The 23,088-nt window shown below is 41.4% G+C and overlaps 1 protein-coding gene across 5 annotated transcripts in view; it reads left to right on the forward strand.

Moving 5' to 3' along the window:
• Positions 1–23,088, forward strand: part of ptprz1a (protein tyrosine phosphatase receptor type Z1a) — an 85,965-nt gene that overhangs the window by 57,087 nt on the left and 5,790 nt on the right. For 2 of the 5 annotated variants that reach the window (XM_034587531.1, XM_034587533.1), the window contains exons 12-24: positions 70–2,284; positions 5,746–5,884; positions 12,388–12,476; positions 12,782–12,867; positions 15,469–15,489; positions 16,098–16,194; positions 16,456–16,538; positions 17,980–18,114; positions 18,780–18,914; positions 21,106–21,269; positions 21,503–21,638; positions 21,944–22,090; positions 22,971–23,064. In XM_034587531.1, the coding sequence (XP_034443422.1) occupies positions 70–2,284; positions 5,746–5,884; positions 12,388–12,476; positions 12,782–12,867; positions 15,469–15,489; positions 16,098–16,194; positions 16,456–16,538; positions 17,980–18,114; positions 18,780–18,914; positions 21,106–21,269; positions 21,503–21,638; positions 21,944–22,090; positions 22,971–23,064 (3,541 nt within the window). The remainder of the gene's footprint in view (positions 1–69; positions 2,285–5,745; positions 5,885–12,387; positions 12,477–12,781; positions 12,868–15,468; positions 15,490–16,097; positions 16,195–16,455; positions 16,539–17,979; positions 18,115–18,779; positions 18,915–21,105; positions 21,270–21,502; positions 21,639–21,943; positions 22,091–22,970; positions 23,065–23,088) is intronic. The other 3 variants (XM_034587534.1, XM_034587535.1, XM_034587532.1) reach the window with 3 other exon arrangements.

Genomic DNA, 23,088 nt, shown 5'->3' on the forward strand with positions numbered 1-23,088 from the left:
AAACTGCATGTTATTGTGTACTTACAGCTGTCATTGTTCTTTATTGTCAAATCATTCTGTCACCAACAGAGCAACTATGAACCTGATCCGGCCTGGATTCCTACAAATTCACCAAAAACCACCACTTCTGGATCCCTTCTTTTACCTTTACCTGGCATTAGAACCACAACTCCAGAGTCAGCTCAAAGAAGAACCAGCACTGATCCGCTTCCCCCTGTCAGATCCACACAGGTTGGTCAGGTCCTGAGCCAAACGGAAGAGACAGCACGTGACAGTACCTCCTCACAGCCACCAGAGGTCGCCCTATCACCAGAAACAATAGATGCTGAATTAAGTGGCAACGCTCCTATTTACTCCACTGCCACAGCAACAGCCAAGGAATTCTTCATCTCCACTCCCACTACTCTTTCCGATACAAAGACAGATGGTGGTTTTGGACGCATCAGTCCAAAAGGTGTTGTTAGTACGACAGCTACTACATTAACCAGTGCAAAGACAAAAGCTGTTAAAAGTATTTCATTTTACAGCACCAGCGCAACCACACTAAGGTCTCGTACCCGTGAAATGAGCAGCACGACGTCTTCATCCTTCATCCAGGCCGAGACCAACCGAGGCTTGGGGCATCCCCTAAATGAAGACACTACCCCTGACAGCAGAGGTTTTCCAGAGATCCAAATGTCAACCTCCGAACCTTCCTCAACTGAAGCTGTCACACGTAGCCCCACGACCTCTGTGCGCTTGAATGCTGTTCTCTTGCAGACGACAAAGTCTGTTTCCAACGGTGAGCGCCCCACTGTCCTCCCCTCCTCTTCCTCCTCCTCCGCCTCCTCCCCTTTGTGTGACACTACAGACCCAGACAAAGCCCCCTCCACCTGCCTGCATGACCCTCCTTCCTCATCTTGGCCTGTGTTGTCTGCCTCTGCTCCGGACTCCAAGCATGCCGCTACTGCAGCACTGTCTATAAATGACCCGGCTTCCCCTTCAACCCCTACACTCGCTGCCTCCGCCCTGCCCCACCCCCCTCACTCCTCACATCCCTTGTCTGGTAGGGAGACTGACTCTGTCTCCCCTGGGTCTGATGATAATGATAGTGATGGTGATTTGTTGTCTGGGTCTTCATCTTCGTCATTTTCCTCAGGGGACCCCTTAGTGTTCAGGGATACCCCTCCTATCCAAACAATTCCGGATCTGTCCGTCACCACCGTCACTGCTGAGCCGTCTGAATCTTCCTGGGAACTATCACTCTCAACGATCTCTCTGTCTCTTAGCCCCACCCTTCAGCCTTCGATTCTTCTTTCTAGTGACTTCACCCTGTCTGGTGCAACACCGGGCCTGTCCCACTCTTTCTCTGAGGACTCAAGGTACGCCACGGGAAGCACCATTGAGTCTTTCCTCCCTGAGGTCAGTGGTGATGGTTTTTCGTTAGGTAGCGATATGGTCACCATGTGTGGCTGTTCCGTGGAGCCGTCTGCTTCCTCGTCCTGGTCTTCTCATGTCCCGCTGCCGTCTTCAGCCTGGGACTCTGCTAGCTTAGATCTTTACTCTAGTGTTGGCCATCCTTCAGCCTCTAGTGTTGGTAGAGATGACCATCGCTCTGTGTCGGTGGCGGGTTCTGATGGTTTGCTCCTAGACCAGCCTCTGTTCTCCCATAGCGCCATCTTGCCCTCGTTATCCTTGTTACAATCCCACCTTCTTCAAGCCACCCATAGTGACCTGCCCGTTTCTGTTGCAGCCACAACGGCTGGCGTCAGGGATTCCTGGTTCTTGGCGTCAGATGGGGACACTGACCTCCATACCTCTGCCCTCCCTTCCTCACCCACAGCCACCCCATTCACCCCCACTCCAGAGGGACAGGTGTTAGATACTAGCAGCAGTGCCTCTGGTTCAGCTCTGTTCCCTGACTCCCAGGAGGGCGTAGATCAGGAATGGGACCGGGTTCAAACTTCGGCCTCGGGGGAGAGCGCACTCCCTATTTCGACCAAAATTGCTAGCACCGTTCCCCCATCTACAACCTCTGCTTCTGGCCAGACCCCAGATGATCTGGAAGAACGCTCCTCAGCATTCTATTTTGAAAGCGAGAGTGGCAGTGCCGTCACCTCGGAGGTAGGAAGCACTGCAGCTCCAACCACTCCTGCTGAATCCTTGGCTTCACCCTGGCCATTGGGTGGGGAGGAGGAGAGTGGCTCAGGGCAGGGTGAAGGCCTGTACGACAACGAGACGTCCTCTGACTTCAGTATCCCCGAGCGAACGGAAAGAGAGTCGGAGGAAGAGGAACCAGTTGCAGGTAAAAAAGCTGTCAATATCGCGGAAAAAGCTGCATTACACCTGCACAATACCAAGGAATCAGGAAGAGTTTTGGACATCCAAAAGATGACTCATCCACCATCTGACAACAACAAAACATCTAATTTTTTCATTTCTTTCTGTCCATTTGAGGATTTCATAACTTCAATGAATCACCATCTTCATCATCATTTTAGGCTCATAATTTTAGAACCTTTAGTCCATCTGTTTTGTAAACCACTTATTCTGTTTATGAAGGCCGTGAGCCTATCCCAGCATAGGTCTGGTAGGGACACAATAGTTAGGAGGCCAAGTCTATCACTGAGCTCAGTGCAATAGAGAAGTAGATTAATCCACAGCTTTACTAGAATGGAACTGAGTAGAGCGCATACCTTTGCCACAGCCCAAAGGTTAAGTTCAATCAATCTGCACTAAATTCCACACACTCTTAGATATTAGTTCTCTAAATATCTCTGAATTATCTTTTCCTCAACATCCATAATTTATTCTTTGGGAAAACAGTGAAACAAATTAACCAACAAACAAATGGACAGGGGTAACAACATAACTTCCTTAAGGTAACAGCAAAGCGTCGCCACAAAATGATTGTTTTTACTTAATAACAGTAAATAATGCTGCTACGTTATATTTACTTAATACTATGATATTCCTGTCCATGAATATTTTTTATTTAATTGGTTTAATTAGTATAAAAAGATATAACTTATATATTTACTTAATATATTATTATATTATATTAATATAGAGACACTATTTTGTGGTAGGTAAATTTTACATGATACTGGCATTGTGTAAATTCTTACAAGGACTTTATCAGGTGAATCCTTAATGTTACTTCTTTCAGTGTGGTCATAGGATGAGGTGCACATTGGTACATTGCTGACTTTTGGCAGTGGAATGAGGTTTGGCTTTTAACCAACGAAAGCCTGGTCTTAAGTTAGTGGCTCAGAATTAGTTATTTTAAGGCTTATTATCAAGACAGTAAACGTCAACTCCAGGCCCAACAGTCTTTTATGAAACCTAAAACAGACAGACCTTCTTATTTTGAGTTACAACTTTAATGTTTATGTATTCGTGTAGCTATTTTAAAGTATGGCGCTTTCAGTCATAAGTCATGAAGTTTCAGTCTTCAAATGGTCACAGCGTGAGTGAGACTGAACAAACAAAGGAGTGAGGCGTCCACTGTGATGGATTATCGGTCTGCAGTCTCCAGTCTCTTTAAGTTGATTCTTTACCTGAAGGTTCGAGAGTGTCGTGAACTGTGCGGTTGGTAAAGACCTTTGAGGCAGGTTCGTGGTTTGTGTTTTTGGCCTCTATAAATAACATTGAATTGAAGACAAAAGAAGAGGCCTGGTGCTCACTGTGTCACACTCGCAATGAATCCAAGAAGCCTTGAAGTGCTCTTGAAGAAAAAGAAGACAAGAAGACATTCTTCAGGCACTCCGAGGCAGAGCAAGGAGTGAAGATGTATTAAAAGGCTTTATTTAGTCAGATGTATCCATAAAATACAGACTGGGGTCTGTGTCCAAAATCACCCACTCGTTCATATCCCCCTACTCACTATATAAGGGCGTCTATGTAGAGGAAGATGTAGTGAGCTCATTGGCAAATGAAATATACACTTTCCGACACAACTAGGCGTATTTTCTCTGCGCGGCTAATTACGTCATTGTCAAAGGATTATGATGTACGACAACGACAGCAAAGGAAGCCGGTGGAAAATCCCATGATGAATTTCAAATGTTTATATTACACTTACGTATTAATGCTTTCAGGTAAAAAGCACGTAGCGAGGTCTGCAGGTGGCTTTCTTCCTGCTGCCCTCTCTTCTCTTCTCTCTCTGCTATATTTCTTCCTGTCAACACCGTGACCGCAATGCATGATGGTATAAATTGCTCGGTTAGTGAAATCATGACAACATTGCAAGTAATACTAAAATTGGTTAAATCAAATTCAGTCATTTAAAATAGGATCTTACTTTTTTCAGTGTATTTCCATATCATCACTCCTGACAGCACAGATGTACAGTAGGGAAATCAATTCTTAAATTTGAAGTCTTTTCCATAGGGAACTCAGATAGATGTTTTGTGTCCTTAATTGTCCTCAGATCATCCCTGAGTCACAAAGTCTCTTCAGTGTCTTCACCTAAACCAATAACCTTCTCCATTCTCTGTCCTCTGAGCCTTTTCTTCTCTGAGCCCATTATCATCCCCCACGTGTGCAGGGTATTGGAGAGGCTGACACACTGCTGGATGAACGATTGAATGAGTGTGTTGTGCTCTGAGTGTGCACAGTGTAGAAAGCACACAACAGGCCCTTTATGAACTGGTCAACAGGGCAGACCCAGCCATTCACGGCTGAACTGATTCACTTTGTGCAGTAAAGGTAAGTTCTGACCAACAGCCTCCCAGTCAAGGATAATGCACACTAGTGTTTCTCTTATTGGTTATCACACGATAAAGGGAGGATTCAGTGAGGTCAGGTTCAACCATCAGGTTTTCATTCCCCATTATTCAAAGTTACAATTGTGCTGCTTGATTGACTGAAGCCCGCCTCTGTTTGTGTGCTGCTGCAGTTTGCCACATGAATTTTCATGATGAGCTTTTGTGCATCTGCCGAGTGGTTTGAATGTGATGAGTATTGTATTCTTGCTGTAGATGCCCGAAAGTGAATGGCGCTACATTGTGTTTCGATGCTGGGCTGTTACCACAGTTCATGTTTTTTTCTGAAGTGTATATCAGAGGTCTGAGAGTGTTGGATTTTTCTACCTGCAAACAGTTCAGGGAGGCCAGGCTGCTCTGGAGGCAGGAATGAGCTCAGTGTTTGAGTCATCCTCGGGTTCTTCTTGTACACTTTCTTTTTACATCAGGCAGGGCAGGGACCAACGCTAAATTTGGAAACGTGAATAGGACAGAAGAAATGTGTGGACATATAGAAGAAAACCCCTAATACTTAGGAGACGTGTTTTAACAAATCGGTGAATGTTTCAGAAATATTCTGCTGTTGTACATAGAACTCCCAAACTGTTATTCATCTTATTGTCATCATATTATCATCCTGTTATTCAGCTAAACGTAATTAATAAATGTTCAATTGAAGAGCTTCAGCCACCCCATGATCAAGTGAAATATCAAGTTCAATTGTATGAAAACATTATTGCAGAACTGCCCACTTTATTATAATTTATACTGTTAAATAAGATCAAATGAACATATTTGGAATAGAGGCTGGTGTCAATGATCAGAAACAAAAGGTCAGAGACTACACTCTGCAGGCTAAGGGCTAATGAACTAAATTCCTGCAGCCAGAGCAGCTTTTCCTCTGAGGAACACAGTACAGAGCAGAACAGATGACGGCCCTGGTTTCTTCTCTCACTCTGCTGTAGCTTTACTCTCTGTCCCCTCTCTCTCTCTCTCTCACTCTCCCCCTCTCTCTCTCCAGACGCCAGCAACAGCAGCCATGAGTCAAGGGTCGGTTCAATCCGGGAGAGGGAGAGAAAGGCCGTGGTTCCTCTGGCAGTCATCTCCACCCTCACTGTCATCGGCCTCGTTGTCCTCATCAGCATCCTCATATACTGGAGGTCAGTGCTGCCGCTGCACCTAAAGCTGCTGTCAGTTGATGGTTGTGGCCATTAGAGGGCAGGAGAAGTCCACAACAGGCGGACAGAAACATATTGTTCTTTTCTGACAGTGAAAATGTTTGCGAACAGCTTTATTTACTGACATTGACCAACTTTATAATCATGAATAATTACATGGCTCTTTTTCACTGGTACTTTAGAACCAATCTGGGTGAGGTACAGGTCCAGAGGGAGGCAGTCTGGGATCAGTTTTCCTCAAACTGTTTACAGCCTATGTGCCACAGAGAATATTCATGTGGATGGGTCTAGGGCTCGCTTGAGTTACTCTAATTACTTGATTGCAAAAAGTCCTGGATTCAAATACACACACACACACACACACACACACACACACACACACACACACACACACACACACAATAATCTATATAATTTGTGTAAATATAAATATAATTTTGTATTTATTTGTTTGTGCAGTTTAGACTGATGCTGTCTCGATAGCTGCAGCCATGACATGAGTGACATGAGTGTCAAAAAAACATGACACTCATTCACATGCAGTGATACTTTTTGTGCCGAAGGGTAAAGGATGAGAGGTGCTTATTTTTTAGTTCATCACAGCCCTGATGATGGCCCTTGGTCGGGCTGTCACACCTCCATCTGTAATCTTTTACTTTTTTTTTTTACTAACATTTGTATTTTGGTCAATTTTTACACTTTGCTGTGTGGCCATGCAGCATCAGAGACTTTTTCTTGCTGAGGGTGTACTGTAATTATTTAGTGGAAAGGCTGTGGACTGGTCTTTGAAAAACACTTGATGATTCAGATGTGTTCCAGTTCAGGGAAAACATAACAATAATGTAATGTAAATAGCCACCACCTCCTTAATTGAATCCTCCAATTCATCACTTGAACAGTCCTGCAACACACACACCACACACACACACACACACACACACACACACACACACACACACACACACACACACACGCACACACACACACACACACACACCTCCAACTGAACTCAACCCTCCGCCTCCACCCCCTGCCCTGCAGCCCCTCAAATCTCATATAATGTGGGGAGGGGAGTGAAGTGGTGACTGTCATGTTTGTCTGGGAAGCTTAATCTTCCCGAACACGAGCTCAGTCTTGATCTTACATTGCGCTGTGTGTGTGTGTGTGTGTGTGTGTGTGTGTGTGTGTGTGTGTGTGTGTGTGTGTGTGTGTGTGTGTGTGTGTGTGTGTGTGTGTGTGTGTGTGTGTGTGTGTGTGTGTGTGTGTGTGTGTGTGTGTGTGTGTGTGTGTGTGTGTGTGCTTACCAACATCCCTTTCACAAACAATACCTCCTGTTTTGTGTTGTGGATGTGTGTGTGCCGGCGGACTGAACAGAGCCTTTCAGCTGCTCCATATTTTGACAGTGGAGAGTTTTTAGTTCCTCACTGTTGACCTTGAGAAATGCTGTTTCTTCCTTTTTATTGAGAAGTATGAAATACTAGATTCGGAGCAAATAAAAGTTTCTCTGGGACTTATTTAAAAGTCATTTTATTTAACCCATTCGGGAGTCTGGACATAAACGCAGATTTTTACTTTTTACTACATTCTCCTGCTATGTGGCAGGAAGAAACCCTGCTGCTCAATCAGACCTTGAAATAACTAATTTGAGGAATCCGATCAAGGACACGCTTGTCAGACGCAGTGTAAACACTTTTAGTCGTATTTTTTCACAGACTGTCCACTTCTCATCTGCTGTGCGGGCAGTTCAACATATTGTTCTTGTTTTGCACCCTCCTTGTTGTTGTATCTCCAAGATTGAGCAGTGCTAAGCTGGTAATAATCGGAAGAGCAGGGGGATTAATCCTCGGGGAAGGATGTACCCTGGCTGCAGCGCTGCAAGTGTCCACTCAGCTGAGAGCGTCCAGCGAGGGTCTGGGGATAGAAAAGGACATTCGCCTGATTATGTCAGACAGCAGGAATCGTGTCAGCGTCTTGTAGGGCGACCGGCAGGAGGCCAAACTGCACTAATCCTGCTGGTGTCGTGTCCTTTTTCTTTCCCTCGTGACAACACGGTGCTCATTTAGACTGCTGCTGTGCATTTGAGGTCAAGCAGTTTGAGAGGATTTTGGTTGAGTTTACAAGTTTACAAACTGAGAAATGCACCGCAAATTTGCAACATCATCATCATCATCATCATCATCATCATCATCATCATCATCAATAGGCATCTGATCAAATCCAACTTATTAATGTAGCAGCTTTATGTCCAGGACATATGGATGTTTTTCCAACCTGTGAAGTTCCTGTGAAACAGATGTCAGAGCACTATTTGATTAAGCTCTAGGGACATGTCATGGATACAGATTGATTTTTACAGTAACCAATAACACAGAATGTGTCACGCCCCTGCAGCTCAACATGGAAAGTCATGACTGCTCTTTGTTGTTGAGGACTTCTCGCCACCTTCACCTACACTTGCGGATTTAACCAATGAATCAGACAATGAGGTCCCTGTGCATTGGTTGCTAACTGTCAGAATCTGTCTTTAAAATGAGAATTTATCATTGGACGCAAAATGAGTAAATGCCCCTGAGTGCATGATGAGTCATCAAACAGCTGAAACATTTTTGGGGGTCTTGTCATGTTCTCTCCATGTTCCTCTGGGTACTCCCACTCCCTCCCACCGTCCAGAGACATGCAGATTAGGGTTTAGGTTAATTGGAGACTCTTCATTAACTGTAGGTGTAAATGTGAGTATAAATAGTTGTTTGTTGGGTGTCAGCTTGACTCCAGCTCTCCCTGCAACAGCCTTGGGGCCACAAGGGAGAGGGCAAGAAAATCTTCCCCTAGGAATTGGGACACCACTCATTACGCTACGTCATCAGCAGCCAACCCACGTTATTACAGTGACACATCTGACATCTGCAGGCGAACGGGACAGATTGATCCATTGATCAATACACAGTCAGTCAGCGTGTTTACATCAGTTATTTCAATGTAAAGTTAGTCCTGTCCATGGAAGCTTCTGCCCTGCACTGAAAACACTATAAGATTTCTTTTTTTAAAACTTCATATAGATCAAATTTAATCATCCCACACCCTGATCTGGATTCACACTAAAATTTAATGGGTTCTTCCGAATCCTTCCGACAAGTTTTGTTGAAATCTGTGGAGTTGTTTTTGGTTAATCTTGCTCACAAACAAACAATTAAACAGACAGGGGTGAAAACATAACCTTCTTGCAGAAGTAACAGTACTCTCATATAGACAAAATGAGCCTAAAGAGACACAACATGTCAACAAGGCACAGCAGAGAGATAAGATGACCAAAACTGATTGCTACCACTTCATTTGTCCCTTTGTGAGGGGTCAGGGGTGTTTTCCCCGTCTGTGCCCGGGGACCCATTTTCTTATAATCCATCCTTGTGAGGATCAAGTGCTTCTCAGGGAAATGAGTAAAAGATCAATCAAAATACAATCAAAATCATCATTAATATCAGAGATGTTCATTTGTCTTCACAAGATCAATTCACAACAGTAACATAGTTCTTCAGAGAAATGTCACTGCAGATTAGTTTGACTTCTTGGCACCTGCAGAAACATTTCATCCAAAGAATCCGGTGTGACACTGTTTAGTTTCTAATACTATTGACTGTGAGTGTGTTTGTTCATGAGCAGCAGTGTGTTCAGCTGTTTTCTTCTCTGGGTTAAAGCGCTTGGTGTACATCTGACATCAGTATAATCAGATTAAGTAGTTTCAGTCTCAGTAGATAAACAAGTCAAATACACTAAGTCGACCAATGAACAGCAGCTGAATAACATCTTTTGACAAGGAATTGAAGCTAAGGTGTCTCATATCAAACATCATGCGCCAGAAGAATAAAGCCTGCTCTGAAGTAGTGCTGACTCCAGAGATGCAATTGACAACTTTGCCATGATCAGCTGATCTGCCTTGATTGATACAAATGTGTGGAGCGTCTTGGAGCAGTGTTTCCTCTTTCTCTCTTGTTGTGCAATTGATACATTAAACGTGACAGCATTAAATGGTGTGCCTTTCGGCATTCAATAAATTTGAACCACCCTTCAAAGGAAGGGAAAAGATAGCCAATTTATTGATTAAGTTTCATGAAAGTACTAACTACAAATTTGGAACTCTGATTAACAATAACATTAATAACTATAACCAAAATGACCATATAGATAGTTAGCAAAGTTGAAGGATATAGAGTTCTTGACAGTGTAGAGGTTGGCAAAATCCACACTTATGCAATATTAATGAAAACAACATTTGCGAAAGAAAACCATTTATTATGAAGATAATAAAGTATAAAAACACAAATTACTAAAGGTGTACTTACTATATAAATATGTGTATGTGAGTATGCGTGTGTGTGTGTCTGTGTGAGTGAGTGTGCTTTCAAAACGGCGGCTGGCCACTCTGAAGATAATAGACCCCCCCCCCCCCTTTTTGGAATGTTTACGACATGTGGCGGGGGTCAGAGAGATGTGTGGGGAGATATGCATGTGTGTGTGTTGGTGTCAGGTTAGAGAAAGTTACTAGATGCGTGCAAAGAAAGACTGTGAAGAGCATAACATAACTAACATTACCTTTCAAATAACTTATAACCAAAATATCACAGCAACACAAATCAAACTTATAAACATCACACAGAATCGAATAAACAGTCTTTGCTTAGCCTAGTATAATTATTAAGCCCAGTTGTATTACCCGTCCATGGAAAGGGAAAAAAGGTTGATGTGCTGTTCGAAGTCCAGTGAAGTGCTCTTGCTGGTTTGTGGCTCCTGTTTTTGTGGTTCGGCTTAGCGATGCAGCTCTTGTGCTGAAGTTCTTAGGCAGGTCCTCGCGTCGCTGTCTTTTGGAAGGTTTTAGCAGTCTGATCCAGGCAGGCCTGCTTGAAGGTTGTTTGAGGAAGTTTCCCTCGCTGGGTGAGCTGAAAAGCTGCACCTCTCCTCCATTGAAGTTGATTAGAAAGAGAGGTGAGCTGGTAGAACTGTAGTTCACAAATACCAGGTCCCAACACTCTCCCATGGTGAGTGGAGTGTGCTCTTACAGTATATAATGGGAACCCTGGGCCCAGGTGTTCCCACAGACCACACAAAGACAAAGAGAAACAGCACAGCAGCCAAAAGGTGGGGTTTTCTTTATATAAAGATTAATGGTATTACAGCTCCCCAATAGTGAAGCCAAAACCTCTTGATTGCCCCCTGGTGGCTGGCTGCACTATAGGAAATAAACCGGCGTCTCCTCCATGTTAGTGGATGGCACATGAACCAAACAAAAAAGTTATGGTAGTTCTTGTCACACTGTATGTATGTGTAAGTGTACATTTTTCCAGTATGTTTGGTTTTAATTGTTTATTTGATTAACATAAATAGATGCGGAAGGGACCTCCCTTCCGCGGCTCCACTTTACGACAACTACTGCACAGACTCTGACTCCATATGACATCACCACTACAAGATGGCAGTTCCCACATCCAATATATTTTGGCTTCATATTTGTACAGTTGGAAAAAGTGGAGACGCGTAATTTTCGATTTACTTTTATGTACAGTCCTTGAGCTCCTCGAATAAGTCAATGTAGTTGTTCCATTACCTCAGACAGACATTAAGGATTTTCATGTACCAAAAAAATTTGAAAAGTTTTTCTAAAATTAATATTAAAATAAACACAAACTCGGAACGTAAATGGGTTTGAGTTTCTTTTTTTTCTTTTTTTGTTGTTTTTAAATGCACAAACTGAAGCAGAAATCAGTGGTTGACACATTGGTTCAGCCTTGTGGCTTCAGCCTCACAAAATGTCATACTACAGGTTTTATTATCACTTTTTCCCTCTTTAGATTAAGTTACATGAAAAAAAACTCTCTTTTACCGTGTTTGTGCTTTGGTTGTCTGGTAAGAGGTTAAGTTTAATACAAGTATATTCATCGCAAGTTAACTTGTTCAGGAGTCGAGCAACTAATCCAACATTCATCTGATAAATAAAGAGCTGAGATCCACTGAGGGAAAAACTGTTTGTGTTTTGCATCTTTACATCTGTGTGTGTGTGTGTGTGTGTGTGTGTGGGGGTGGGTGTTTTTCTGTGTGTCTTTATGTTTGCTGGTGATAATCCCTGATGCCCATTTCTGGCTGAGACAACACAAGTTCATTAGAGGCCATCTCATCCATTTAAAAACGTGTTAAGGATTAACGCAGCATCTTTCTTCCTGTGTTTTGGGGAAGATTACCCCATGTTCTCCAAAAATCTGGGCTAACGCAGAGACACATGAAAACAAAAGCATCCTCATCTTGTCAGAACCAGTGCAGCGTTGTTGCTTTGGTCTGTTATTATGCCCCTTTTCTGTTCCTGCCCAATACAGCCATGTCTCTTTATTTCAATCATTTTTCCCTGATTTGAGCATTTCTTCTATGGCGATAACACTTATGTTCTCTCTGATTAAAGCGTTTAAGGTGTTTATTTTAATCAATGTTTATTTTGTCTACAGGACCTGTTTTCAGACGGCTCACTTCTACATCGACGAGAGCTCATCGCCCAGAGTCATCGCTGCAGCATCCACAGCTGCATTAACATCTGGTAACATACGTTTGTGTACTTGTGAGGGTCTACGCCATACTAAACTTAAAACATGTAATCTCTGATATGTGAGGACCAAATATAATGTTCTGTCCTTCCTCATATGTCAAAAGATGTCCCTATTCACTGTATATAACTTTAAAAAATGTCATCATCTACTAAGATATTTTCCTTTTCCTAAAAATATCTGACATTTTTTTAATGTCCTATCTTAAATTTCTCATTTCCAAGTGTCCAAAAGTCTCAGCATTTTCTAAAAGTATACTTGCTTTCCAAAAAAAAAGAAGACCTGTTTTATATTCCAGATGAGCAGACTGCGTTTCCAGTCACGGATTTTGTCCAACACGTCGCTGAACTTCACAACACCCAGGGCTTCCAACAGGAATTTGAGGTATTAAGACAGAAGGGTTGTTACCTTTGCATAAAAGTTCAACTATTTTATATTTCTTTACAGACTGACTGTGGTCTGTGTGTGTCTGTGTGTGTGTGTGTGTGTGTGTGTGTGTGTGTGTGTGTGTGTGTGTGTGTGTGTGTGTTTGTGATTGTCGTCATGTTGTCTGCATGCTGCTTGTTGACCTGTGATGAGGTCTTTTTTACTGGCTTGATGCAGGGCTGCAACATTACAGGACTATCTATCAACAATAATGAGAGGGATTATAATAATGATGAGTTGCGGTCCTGGCTCAGCGTCTTGTGGGGAGCCTCCATTTATTCATGTGAGCAGGGAGTCAGTTGTCTTTTGTCTGTGGAGCTTCAACAGAACAACTGGTTACGAGGCTTCAGACCTCAAAGACATCAAGAGCTCCTTCACCTCATGGATCTAAGCTCCAATTTGTTTTGTTCTGAAACTGCCAATTAAGGAAAAATCAACACAAAGTAGAGATGTGCGGGCCAGCTCTGACGTCATTAGTTCTGATAGTACAGAACGGATAAGGGGACTCCCATCATGCACTGCACTTCCCTCTCTTTTCTCTCTCTCTCTTTTCTCTCTCTCTCCCTCTCTCTCTCTCTCTCTCTCTCTCTCTCTCTCTCTCTCTCTCTCTCTCTCTCTCTCTCTTTATTAAATTCAATTAACTGGAAATGCTATAAATAAAGTAAATTAAACATCATTACATCCGCAATTATTATGATTAATATTATCATTATTATTATGTGTGATGACAATAATTTGAAATAGTTTTAGGCTTCTCACATATGCCCACATCTAAATAACAATGGAGATTACAACACTTACAATCAGCAGTTCATCTCACATCAGGTCAAACATACGGCAAGACATTAGCACTCAACAGTTTACGATAAAGATTCACATTTATTATTTGTTAATAGAAAATTAAATGTTCAAGGCTCTATCTAAAGAGAGCGGAACCTTGATTAATGTGATTAGTAACACCAGTGTTTACACACTATTTCATGTCAAAATGGCTGTCGTGAAAAGCGTCTATTGTGTAAGAAAACAGTCAAATATAGAATTAGAAATTAACTTTATTTTTTTCTAAACCAGAGCACAAGCATACCATTACATTACTTCAGAAATAAGAGTTGTTGGAAAGTAATTATGACAAAACTTAATGATTAAGATAACAACAAAGGATTTATTTTTTAATTTAAGTATTCTTTATGAGGCTGGGTATCACAGGTAAAGTACTCCGAAAGGTTGCTTTAAAAAAATGTTTTTTGGTTTTCAAGATACTGTGTGTCAATCACCTGAACACACTCTCTTCTATCACAAAATTACAAAATTTACAGAATATAATGGATGTAATGGTTTCCACCCTCCATCCTTTACTTTTAGATTCCATCTTGAGTTTAAAAGGTACATAGATAAGACAGATATAAAGCAAGTAATATACCAAATCTCCAGTTTGAAAGTTTTTCATTGTTTGGAATCAACTAACAATTCAGAAGTTGATTACATTTTGGTATGATCATCTGGTTAAGTTTTTAACATATAATATTCTTAAATTTAGAATAATGACAAATGTTCATTACACTGTCATAGTGCTCAGTGTTTTTAATATTTCTTGTTCCGTGCAAAACATAATAATATTCACTTAAAGGTGAGGTAAAAATCAGGAAATGTAGTTGGATATTTTTGCTTTAACAGTAACATCTACAAGAATTCCCTCGATTGTCAAAATTGTCGAAGGATTAATTTTCCCTTTCACCAAATAATTGATGAAACGAGTGGTTGTTTCAAATCTTAAATCAGCTAAAAAAGAAGAGAAAAATGATGATGATGATGATGATGATGATGATGATGATGATGACGATGATGATGATGGAAAAAGATCTAAATTAAATATTGTGAGACATCTAATATATTTACATGGAAAATATACATAATTCCTATTTAGCTGTTTATGTGGCTAGTAAAAATGATTATTCCATTAATATTTTATTTTTTATTCTATTTTATTAGATTACCAATTCATCCAAAACATGCTCCTAAAACCCCACATCGGCATATTCCACATTTCTTGATCAGAAAATGCTAAATTCTGAACAAGGCCAAATTGGGAATCTCCATATGGAATATGCTGACCCTTATACAATTTTGAATATTGTCATATTTTGAATAATAGTGGAAGATTAGTGGGCATGTATTATTGATACAAATAATATGAATATGAAAAAAATTTAAGAAAGAAAAAATATTGTTGTACAATGTAGCAGAGGATAAGTAGATGGCTCCAAAAAAACTAAAAATACTTAGGTTCAATTAAAAAACAAGTTTAAATTATACATAAATAGAGAAATTGTACATCAACTGTGTGTAACAACAGAGTCCACCCGCCCATGTTTCGTCTCTTTTTGTTTGGGTTTATTTTCCCTCTGTGTTGGCAGAAGCAAGAGCTGTGCTGTGAGACAAATGTGTTTTTTGTGGGGTTTTTTGTCTTGTCTTGTAATTTGTATTTTTGTACCTCTTTGGTTGACTGTGTTGTCACGGAAACGTCCTGGCTGCCTGCTGCTTCCTCACCCTCATCATTAGATACTGAAGGAGAGCTACGAGGTAAGACGCTCTCCTCCTGACGTCTTTATTCACTGACGGATGCTGCTCCACATGACATATCTGTTTGTTTGTTTCGTCTTGTAATGCAAAGTGCTTTAGGAAATGTGAAAAATGTGGATGTACAAAACTGCTGTTTGTCGCAAGTGGAAGTTTGTATTCTACGACAGGTCACTAGAGGATCATTTAAAAGTCTTAAGAATTATGTAGATTGATTTTTAACATTCTAGGCTAAAAAATGTCTTTAAAATCCTTAATCACATGTTTGCCAGTTGTAGTTACATACAGTGTAAGTGCCGCCATCAAAGTAAACCTAATGCAGTTTAATAAATCATCCAATTAATTTAACCTTTGTAATGCTTCAGTTAAGTTTGTACTGAAACTGTCTGAGAAAGTTGTTGGTTCAATGATAGTTATATGTAACATGTTTCTATTGTTTTGTTGTGCATACAAACAACTAATGTTGTGTGATACTATTTTAAAACAAAACAAAGAAATGACAATAAACAGGGGTAATAGTTCTGTATGAAAGCGATGGGAGAAAAGAAGAAACTGAGTATGTAGTCATTCAATACATACTGAAGCTTTACTTTGTATGTGTGTGTTTTCAGGAGGTGCAGGTGTGCACAGTGGACATGGGGATGAACACTGACAGCTCCAACCATCCTGACAACAAGAACAAGAACAGATACAGCAACATCCTGGCCTGTGAGTGCACTCACTTCAGCAGAGTGTCAGGAATGATGAGTTTTCACTGAAGGATTCAGATCAGAACATCACTTTCACTGATAGATAGATAGATAGATAGATAGATAGATAGATAGATAGAAAAATTTCACTGTAAGAAGCATTCATACGGAATAAAATAATTGGTACATAGGACATGACACGATATGGATGGATGGATGGATATTGCGCTCCACATTGATCTGAGGACATTCCTTTGTGTTTCTACCCGGTAACCCTCAGATGACCACAGCCGGGTGCGGCTCTCCTCGCAGGCTGATAAAGACGGAAGGACGAGAGATTACATCAACGCAAACTACGTGGATGTGAGGATCTCTGTGTTGTATTGTAACTGTATTTCAGTTTCTTTTTTAATCTCCACACAAACCTTCACCCAGAGGCTCGTTTCTGAGTACTCTTCTCTGTGAAACACACAGTCACAACTTCTCTTCACAGAGCCACTGCATGGTTTCCCTCTTGTCTCCCCGAAGCCAAATCAGCCTATTTCTAAACCTATTCATGAGGCTCACTGTTGGCAGCGAGAACCTGTGCAGCTCTCCATTATGCTTGTCACCGCACCATTAAAATCTCATTTCCAGTGTCTTGTTGTTTTGTGAAAGGCAGAGGCGACACAAAAAAAAACCCTGCGGCAGTCACGGCCTCTCTGGAGAGCTGACGTACAGGTTATAAAGTTGGTATAAGCACGTTGAGGATCACTCCAGCTCACACTTTTGTCTGAGTCTCACAGTATGAAGGCAACTTCACGCTGTCAGTCATGTGAAGGTTATCAAACTATTAAAGGGAATGAATGTCCTCTGCTGAGAACTAGTGACACTTTCTTTCCTGTGCTGGCCTTAACTAAACCAACTCCTTGGAACTCAGCCTGCTCTCAACTTTTGAGTCAAAAATGTTATCAACCTTGATGAGTTTTGTATGTAATGGCAATTCATTTTTTAGCCCATAACCTCCTATTTAGTAAGAGGCATCAGATTGATAATTTTATTGTATTTCTAAAAGGCCCTACACCTCTGAGTAGACATGCAGGTGTTGAACACTGCTCCCATAACAGAATCATTTTTAAAACTAACTGTCAAACTGGAGCAACTAAAAAAGTGAAATACGGAAAAATCAATTTCCGTGAATTTGAATTAGTCAATGTTTTCAGTTAATAGGTTGTTTAAATAGTAGCTACTCAGTCTGTTGGGCAGTTGCTTTGTACAGGCCCCATGTACAGTAGCTTAACAATACAAATTAAACGCTGCATTAAATGATTTTAAACACTAAATGACAGAAAGACCCAAACACAAGCTGACGGACACATGATCACTGTTTATGGGTCGATTTGAAATTGTGTACAGACATTCACGGTTTCCAGAGGATGACTCCTGGTGACTGACCCTTCTTTTGTTGAGAGGATTTCCATGAAATTCCGTAGTCTCCTGATTTATTCTCAAGCGCCTTCATCGGGTCAAATTTACATCAAATTTGTCCAATACCTTTGATTTCTATCATCAAGTAACCTGCAAAACAAATGACATTCCCATCAGCCTCAGCTGACAGTTGTGTTTAATGTCAACACTAAAATGTTATAACCTGTTCAACTTTGATGCTATGGAAATGATTCTTTCTTCTTCAGATTCATGTAAGTTTCACACATTTGTTGAGGTTTTCAAAGCTGATGGAGCCACTGTGTGTGTGTGTGTGTGTGTGTGTGTGTGTGTGTCCGTCTCTGTGTGTGTGCGTCTGTGTGTGTGTGTGTTTCCTCAGGGTTTTAAAAAGACCAGGTCGTACATCGCCGCTCAGGGTCCTCTGAAGTCGAGCACCGAAGACTTCTGGAGGATGATTTGGGAGCAAAACATTGGCGTCATTGTCATGATCACAAACCTGGTGGAGAAAGGACGAGTGAGTCAACTTGAATCACAAAGTCTGAAATGACTTTTCAGTTTGTGAGGTGAAATAGACCTGGACAGTAATTTCACTTAAGATTAATCTGAATAAGAAACAAACTAGAAATCATTCTCATTGATATCAAAATTAAAACAGACTGATTTTACATTTTTAGACACATTAAAAGGTTTGTTAACTTTTTTCAAAGGAAAAAGGGTTTTGAAGGAAAATGCAGACATACAGGATTTGCTGATTTAGATGGTACACCATTAGGTTAAATGAATGCCATTTAATAAAACATCCAACTAATTTAATCTTCATGATGCTTGTTTAGTTAAGTTTGTACTGAAACTGTTTTAGAGTTGTTGATTCAACTGTGCTGCTGTTGAACTGAATTGTATTTTAATGAATTTACAATATATCATGAAAGTTACATGCATTATGTTTCTATTACTTTATTGTTTACATTAACAACTTGTGTTGTGTGATACCATTTTAAAATTGGTGGAACATAAACTCAATCACCCAGCAACAGTAGTTGTCAGATATTTAAAAATAATCGTAACAGGTAATATTTCTGTGATACTTCATTTTTTTTCACACAGAATAAAAAAAGTGTCAATAAAGTCGTCATTTTATCATTTCCTCAGACGTGTGTGATGTGTTGACTGTTTCCTCAGAGGAAGTGTGATCAGTACTGGCCAACGGAGGTGCAGGAGGAGTACGGCAGCTTCCTGGTGACGGTGAAAAGCAGCAGAGTCCTCGCCTACTACACCCAGAGAACCTTCACCGTCAGGAACACCCACTCCAAAAAGGTCCAAGAAACCCGACACTTATCACAGAGTGTCTGATGAACTGTTTGATTGTGCAGGGCTAAACAAAATGAATAAGGGATACAAGAAATTCTTTGACCAGGTTAATATCAGAAAGTGTTGGACAAAGATTTTTTTTCTAGATATTTAAAACATCACCTAGAACCGGATGGGCACTTATATTTGCAAGTTCAAGGTAAAATCACCAAAGCAGATGAGTTGTATATCATCCAGATATTTTGAGTTGTTTTAAATGTACGTGAATTTCTGTTCTCTTTATCTTATTATTGATAAAACATCAGAAAACACCCATCACCTATTCATATTACATACAATATTTAAAGTATCATCCCCATATCCTAGATCATAAGGTGATGTCAGTATTATCTTAACTTCTCTGAATATTTCAAAACTCAACAGTAAAAAGAAGGGCAGCGTATTGTCACATTTTTGCTTTGAAAATTATATTAACAATCAATCTATCAATACTTAAAGGGGACATAGCATGCCCATTTTACCACAAGTTGATATGGTTCCTTGGGGTCTTAATGAAATGTCTGTAACATACTTTGGTCAAAATACCACAAGGATCATTTAAAACAGCCCTCCACAGAGTGACCTGTTTTGAGTGCCTGTTCCTTTAAATGCTAATGAGCCAGCTCCCCCCTCCCCCCTCTCCCCCCATGATTTTAAACGATATAAATTACATATTTTATATGATATAAATTATCAAATATGCATCCCATACTTTGTATTCCCCTTGTTGTCCTGGAGTTTTAATTTTCCCAATCACATAATTAAATGTCCCCCTCTGCCCATCCACTACAAGCACACAAGCAGACAGACAGAGAGAGAAAGAGAGGGGTGGGGGGGCTATGAAGACCATCATTTACCCCCGAACCCCGACATTCAACGGGTACAACAACAAGCGGAGAAAGCAGAATCGCGGGCCGACCTTATATATACAGTCTATGGGGCTGACCAGCGGAGAAATGCTCGTCCCGTGTGAACAGCCAGGCGGCTGCGTGCTGGAGAACGGCGCTGCGCTGCCTTGCAGCGGCGCTTCCGCGTCCGGTGTACCCCGGCGTAACTACTGTACCCCGGCGTACAGTAGAGCTGAACACTGCGGAAGTCTTCCACACAGCTGGCAGTGTGGAAGACCGCTGCGAGGCAGCGCAGCGCTGTTCTCAAGCGCGCAGCCGCCTGGCTGTTCACACGGGACGAGCATTTCTCCGCTGGTCAGCCCCATAGACTGTATATATAAGGTCAGCCCGCGATTCTGCTTTCTCCGCTTGTTGTTGTACCCGTTGAATGTCGGGGTTCGGGGGTTACAGTAGCGCTGAACACTGCGGAAGTCTTCCACACTGCTGGCTGTGTGGCGCTGACACAAATTCCAGGTCACGCACGGGAGAGCGAGCAGTCGCTCCCGAGCAGCTGCTGCAGCCTCCCAGTCCCAACGATCCAGACAAATGCCACATGTGAGTGAATCGCGGGCTGACCAGCGGGGAAATGCTCGTCCCGTGTGAACAGCCCGGCTGCGTGCTTGGGAACGGCGCTGCGCTGCCTCCGGTGTAAACCCGGAAGTAACGAGTGTGGGGGGACGGGGGGCCAAGACCATGTAGGGAGACTTCCAGTTCCTTGTTACGACACAATACCCAGGAAGCGCAATCGAGTCGCTCAAGCATGACGTTTCTGACTTAGAGGAACTATAACAAAACGCGCGAGTGTTTTTTCCCCAGAGTTTTTGGGTTGGTAGACATGCCAGATACCCACATTAACCTGTAGAAGCACTAACAAAGTGGAATTTGCATGCTATGTCCCCTTTAAAATAGTCAATCTTTGACTATGATCACACTCATAATCTGTTTCATGAGCCAAGTATTCAAGCAAACAAAGGATGTATCTTGCTCAACAAACTGCATGAAAGAGAAAAATACAGAGCAGAAGTAATTAATTATTTAAAAATATTAAACAGAAAACAGAAATATAATTTGTTCTATTTACAGACATTTCATTATCAATCATTGGAGCGTCACAACAAACAGAAAATCTGTTCGGCTCCTTACACAATATTACACAAAAATACACCGATATGAACTTGTTTCAATATCATAGATACTATTCCCGTCTCCTGACCCTATTTTATTTTGAAATCTCTGTTAATGACATCCTGTTTGGTTCGGTCCACCTGCAGGGCTCCCAGAGAGGTCGGAATAGTGAACGGACAGTGACGCAGTACCATTACACCCAGTGGCCCGACATGGGTGTCCCAGAGTTCGCCCTGCCGCTGCTGAGCTTCGTCCGCAAGTCGTCCAAAGCCAGGGCGGAGGACATGGGGCCGCTGGTGGTGCACTGCAGGTGAGTTCTGATGAAAATAGATGGGATAATATTTTATTATCAAAAAGTTGAGTGTTATTTTCATTTACGTGTATGTCAACATACAGGAACATAACATGCCGTTCCTCAGGGACCACAACGTGTACAGATACAATACAGTCTTACATTAGCAGCTACAGCTCTTCTGAGAACACATGACGAAAAATAAAACCGTGCTCGATTCATCTTGATTTTCTTCTTCTGCCTTGGTGCAGTGCGGGTGTGGGCCGAACAGGAACCTACATCGTCCTGGACAGCATGTTGAAGCAGATGAGAGACGAAGGCAGCATCAACATCACAGGCTTCCTCAAACACATCCGCACACAGAGGAACTACCTGGTCCAGACAGAGGTCAGAGGTCCATCTCCTGTCTGCACACACACATTCATACAGTTGTTCAGTCATCTCTTTCTGACTGGCCACCATATTCCAAACTGAGATATCCAAATCACAATTTAATGGATTACAATGAAGCATGGAAGTCTTGGTACCTACTGAGAGGAGTTGCTGATCAATTTTAAAAAACCCTGATCTTCCTGAGAATCGTCCTTTGCCCATTAGTCCACAAATCATTTCAAACTTTATTATTATTATTATAATATTCTAATTATTTATTACAGAGTCTAACTACAGCGCTGTGTGTATCCTCTCCGCAGGAACAGTATGTTTTTATCCACGATGCCTTGGTGGAAGCCATCTTGTCCGGGGAGACAGAGGTTGTGGCGGCTCACCTGCACAAGTACATGGACGAGCTGCTGACCCCAGGGGCTGCTGGGAGGACGAGCCTGGACAAACAGTTCAAGGTGAGAAGTTCATCAAACACTTCATCTCATTACTCATCACTAACCATCTATGACTCATTTGGAATAAACCTCAGATGAAGTCAGTATTCCATTGTACTCTTTAATAACACATTTATCTGTATTATAATGTTTTATCAAACATTTTGCTGAATTACTACTCAGCAAATTTGGCTAAAATACAATGATGGCAACGATAGATCTTCTGTTGCTATGACTTTTTCTCAGCATCAAGCAGCTGCCTGGTGTCCATGCCAACACACAATGCTCCAAATCCCAAAATGTGGGATATTACCTGAAAATAAAGTCAGGCAGTCAGTGAAAAATAAATAGGAACTTGGAACTGGGTTCTCTGAAACATGCATGTTAAAATATAAACTGAGAAAACAGTAACAACAAAAAGATGAACAAATAAGACTGAAACTTGTATGGCACACATATCCTGAATCCTGAATCTGCTCCTTTAATCTGATATCCACCAAAGATTAATGACCTCTTCTCGGACCCAAGCTCTACTCTGCAGCAAGTTTTTCTGTAATCCTGAAGAAAAAAAAAAAGCAAACGTACAAACCGAGATAGTAAAAACATCACCTCCATTGAATGGGTTGTGTCGTCATAGTAGTAGTAGTAGTAGCAGTAGTAGTAGTAGTAGTACTAGTAGTAATAGGCAGCTTCATTAGTGTTCTTTTAGAAATGATTTTAAATGATTTTGAATTCAAATATTTGAGTTTAAATAACAATTATTTTGTTATATTTGAAAAAACACCCCACATGCATGTTACATGTTACAGTTTAGGGATTATTGTGCATGGATATATAATCCATGCACGTATGATTCAGTGCTGATACGCGAGTCACTAACAGATGTTTGTGTTTTCCACAGCTGGTTTGTCCCTCTGAGGCGAAGCAGTGCGACTATTCTACAGCTCTGCAGGAATGCAACCTCTGCAAGAACAGAAACTGCTCTGTGATACCTGGTGAGTCCGACATGTTCGTCAGCT

The sequence above is a fragment of the Hippoglossus hippoglossus genome, chromosome 6, assembly GCF_009819705.1.
Source record: "Hippoglossus hippoglossus isolate fHipHip1 chromosome 6, fHipHip1.pri, whole genome shotgun sequence".
Taxonomy (NCBI): Eukaryota; Metazoa; Chordata; class Actinopteri; order Pleuronectiformes; family Pleuronectidae; genus Hippoglossus; species Hippoglossus hippoglossus.